General features: G+C 36.9%; 1 protein-coding gene across 1 annotated transcript; it reads right to left on the bottom strand.

The window, feature by feature from the left end:
- Nucleotides 1-2,404: 2,404 nt before the first annotated feature.
- LOC143036185 (serine/threonine-protein kinase Chk1-like) lies at nt 2,405-3,597 on the bottom strand. The gene has a single exon (XM_076203433.1). It carries the CDS (start codon nt 3,595-3,597, stop codon nt 2,563-2,565), a length of 1,035 nt encoding a protein of 344 aa, XP_076059548.1. The 3' UTR covers nt 2,405-2,562.
- Nucleotides 3,598-5,000: the final 1,403 nt, after the last annotated feature.

The raw sequence follows: 5,000 nt of genomic DNA, 5'->3' as shown, positions 1-5,000 counted from the left end.
CACATATACATATATATATATACAAATATATATATATATATATATATATATATATATATATACAATATATATATATATATATATATATATATATGAGTGGCAGGGTGGTGAGATAAACACCGAGAACCGTTGAAGTTTTATTAACTGACGTATATATATAACAGAGCTTCTTCAGAGTGTACAAACATAATCGGGAAATCAACAATTATATATCTTACATCATTGTTCCTTCCTTAACCCACCCCCTCCCTCCCTCTCGTACCCTTCAGCTCCTGTAAGATCATCCAGCCGGACATTTTGGACAGCTTGATAAAACCATCACGATGGTTACAGCAGGGCTGGGACGCTATAAAAGCTGCTTCTACTATTTTTTCTTTTTTTCTTGTCTAATCCTTGTTTTAATATTTCCACTCCGTCCCAGTTAGGTAAATGCTGTCAGGAGTTTTTATGAGAGTATTGAGAGTATGAGAGCTTGTGTCAGGATTGGAAATGGAGAGAGTGAGTTGTTTGAGGTAAAGGTGGGACTTCGTAAAGGATGCGTTATGTCACCCTGGCTGTTCAACTTATACATGGATGGGGTAGTGCGAGAGGTAAATGCAAGGGTAGTGGGGCAGGGATTGGAGATGGTTAAAGAAAATGGAGAAAAGTAGGAGGTGAGCCAGCTGTTGTTTGCGGACGACACTGCGGTTGTGGCAGGATCGGAGGAGGGACTGAGGAAGTTGGTGACAGAGTTTGGGAGAGTATGTGATAGAAGAAAGCTAAAGATAAATGTGGGTAAAAGTAAGGTGATGAGATGTACAAGGGGTGAAAGTGGCAGTAGACTAGAAGTGAGCATTAAGGGAGAGCGACTGGAGAAAGTGGATAGTTTTAGATACTTGGGTGCAAATGTGGCAGGAAAAGGTGGAGTGAAGGTGGAGGTAGAATGTAGATTGAGAGAAGCGAGTAAATGTCTAGGTGGATTGAAGAGTGTAATGAGGAATAGACATTTGGGAATGGATGCTAAGAGGAGACTGTATGAAGGAGTGATTGTGTCAATAGCACTGTGTGGGGCAGAAACTTGGAACATAAGAGAGGAAGAGAGAAGGAACTTGAATGTGTTTGAGATGAGGTGTCTGAAAAGTATGATGGGGGTTACTAGGCTAGATAGAGTGAGAAATGAGGAGGTGAGGAGAAGAACGGGGGTGGAAAGGGAGTTGGGAGATAGGGTTGATGAAAGAGTATTAGGATGGTTTGGACGCATGGAGAGAATGAGTGAAGAAAGACTAGTAAAAGAGGTATGGAAGGCAGATGTGGAGGGGGTGAACATGAGGGGACGTCCTAGAATGAGGTAGATGGATGGGGTGAAGGGGGCTTTGGGGAAGAGGGGAATGTCTGTTGAGGAAGGACGGGAGAGGACAGAAGACAGGGGTGAATGGAGAATGGTTGTATATGGATGATGTTGTGATGCATGAGATGGAATGGGCGGGGGGGATGGGGGTGAGGTAGTATGTGTGAGCAAAATTTGACGGAGCCCGAAGGGATTTCTCCCCGTCTTCTCCTTTTATGCATGGGGGGACGGAGAGGGGGGTCGCCGATTCAATGAATCGGCCTTGCTGTGGATGTGCTGTGTCTTGCCACACTGCTTCTGACGCAGGGCAGTGGACAAGGTGCTGTTTTATAATAACATCACAACAATTTATTGTATACTGTATTATCACTATTGTTCATTGTATTAAAAATTATAAACCATTGTACAACCAAACGGAACACACCTCCAAGGAGGGAACGCGGTCTTACTCAGACTATGTATACCACCAGCTTCACTCCAGAGTCACATTCCTCTGAGAAGCATAGAGCAAAACCGGTCAGGAATAAACTCAGGAACTCGAAACTAGAACCGTGACTTCTCTTTCCACCTTCATCAACTTAACACAATGTACCAGCATATATATATATATATATATATATATATATATATATATATATATATATGTAACATATATATATGTATATATATGCATATATAATATATATATATATACATATATAACATATATATATATGTATGTTTATGGTATATAGACATATATATGTCTGTATATATACATATATATATATATATATGTACATATATATATATATATAGATTGATATAATATACATACATATATATATATATATATATATATGTATATATATATATATATATATATATATATATATATATATATATATATATATATATATATATATATATTGTCTGTTGTCGGACAATTTTATTCAGCTGAGGGAAATATCCCATTGCAGATGAATTCTGCCAAATGTTCCAGGCAGCAGTTATGTAAAACTTAATTTGTTCATCATAATTCGGTTTAACATAATTCAAATTCATCGATTGCATAGAAGGGACCTGCCAAATGTTTTAGGCAAACGTTTTGTAAAGATTTGTTCATCATAACTCGGTTTAATATAATTCATATTTAACGATTGTATAGAAGTATTCTTCTAGATGTTTTAGTCAGCAGTCTAATAACACTTAATTTTCTTTATAATATTTTGTAATTTCTTTATCTATTGATTACATCAGCCTTGAATCCAGGCGTTTTGTTCGATGCTTGGAAGTGTTGCTCTATCCTCAGGAGATGGAACGAGGATTTTTTCAAAAAGACCGAAAGTTTCTGTTGAGAACTCTCCCCAAAGGCCTTTTCCGTGAATTTCTGAAGTCTTCTCGAACTTGACTGCGGTCGACCAGACCTCGAAGTCTGGGTCTGAGATGAGGGCCCTTCGCCAAGGATTCCGTGCAGTGAGGAGCTTGAAGAGAATAATACCGCACGACCATATATCGGCCTGTTCTCCCTTGTAGCGTCTCTTAAAGACTTCGGGAGCCTTGTAGGCCATGGTCCCGCACGGGAAAGTAAGGTATTGTCCCTCCACGAACTCACAGGCGAGACCGAAGTCACCGATCTTGACAACGTCGGAACCCGACAGAAGAAGATTTGCGGGCTTCAGGTCTCGGTGAGTGATGTGGAGCGAGTGGAGGTATCTGACTCCTTCGATGAGCTGGACGAAGTAATTACGAGCTGTCACTTCGGGTAATCCCGTGGCACCGATCCTATGTGCCACTGTGCCGCCGCTCGCATACTCAAGGTAAATGTTAATATACTTTTTGTCGCTGTTTCCGCCAAAGAAGCCGATCACGTTCTCGTGATGGAGTTTCTTATGAATAGCGACTTCTTCTTGTTGGCTTTTAAAGCAAAGGATCTTCATTGTCTTCCTTGCACAGAGAAGACCTGAAGAGATGTCTTCTACTAGATGGACGGATGCAAATCCGCCTTTTCCAAGAAATTTGACCTCTTTAAAAGAGTTCTGGGCATCCTTGTCTTCAGAATTTTTTAGTTTTTTCTTTAAATGTAAAACATCATCTTCGGATACTGAACATTTGCGTTTGTTATTAGACATTTTAGTCTTGTTCAGTTCCTCTTTTTCTTCAATGTTGATTTCGCTTCCTACTGCGAGTTCGTTATCCTTGGCGAAGTCCCTCGAAGTTTTTTGTCCTGTGATGGCTTCTTCTACCGCTCCTTGGTCGTCGTTGACACTGGACAAACTGTTGAATTGCATTCCCACAAAATATATATACTAATTTTTCACAGAAGACTCATACACTTCAACCTCACAGAGAACCTAGATATTCAATATGTTCAAGAAGGTACGCAGTGCTTTTGAAGGAAACATGAACATTTATTTAAAAAAAAAAGTCACCAATCAGACAATTTCCTATGGGCAAAAAAAGAAGAGATACAGAGAAGTGAAGGAGAAAAGAAGGAAGAAAGAAAGGAGAGAGAGAGAGACAACTATGTGTGTATATATAATTATTTATATATATACATATATATATATAAAAATATATATATATATATATATATATATATATATATATAAAGACATATGAGAACGTGGGTAGAGGAAAAGTCCGCCAAGATGTGTTGGAACCTTTTATTTCCTTGTTTTATATATATATATATACATATATATATACATATACATATATGTATACATATATATATATATATATACATATATATATATATACATATATATATTATATATATATGCATATGTATATACATACATATATACATATATATATATGCATATGTATATGTGCACATATATGTATACATAAATATATATATATATATATATATATATATATATATGCATATGTATATATATATACATATATGCATATATATATACATATATATATATATTCATATATATGCATATGTATATATGCATATATATATATATATATATATTCATATATATGTATATGCATATATATATATATATATAATCATATATATGTAATATAATATATATATATATACATATATATATACATATATATATATATATATATAAAATATATATATATATATAAAATATATATGTTGTGTCTCTATGGCTTGGCCCTCAGGAGCCACCAAAGATCCGATGTAAATACATAAAAAAAAAAATCAACTTCACCGACTCACACATGTAAACTTATATTAAGAATTTCGTACTTAAGCATGTATAATGTGGGTATATAAACATGCATATGTGGACTCAATTTCAAAAATATTTGTACATATCGCACTTGACCGTGTTACGAAAGTTGAAGATTCCAGGTCTGTCCTGTTCCAGGCTATCAGTTGGTTAGTGTTTTTTTGTTTTTTTTTCCAATCCTAACTTTGTCCTTCTTTCCCTCTCAGAATACGTCGGGGGTCGAGCCAGGCCGTGTGGGCGATGGAGAGCGACCTCCCCGTCTTCAGGGCGCTCATCCTTAAGGGCCAGATCTACTTTCTAACGGAGTGTAACCTCGCCATGTTCCTCTGCATGCCTCTGTGAGTCTCCCTGGGCTCTGCCCGCGTAGTGAGCGCTGAAGTAATGGGTTGTTTTAAGAAAACATGAGATAACTTTGTGGACGGGGACGGCAGGTGGTAAAAGATATGGAACTGCCTTATGTAGGCCTTATG

This window comes from Oratosquilla oratoria, chromosome 20, assembly GCF_046742065.1.
Source record: "Oratosquilla oratoria isolate Oo_2021 chromosome 20, ASM4674206v1, whole genome shotgun sequence".
Lineage (NCBI taxonomy): Eukaryota > Metazoa > Arthropoda > Malacostraca > Stomatopoda > Squillidae > Oratosquilla > Oratosquilla oratoria.
This window is presented reverse-complemented; position numbering and strand designations above follow the sequence as displayed.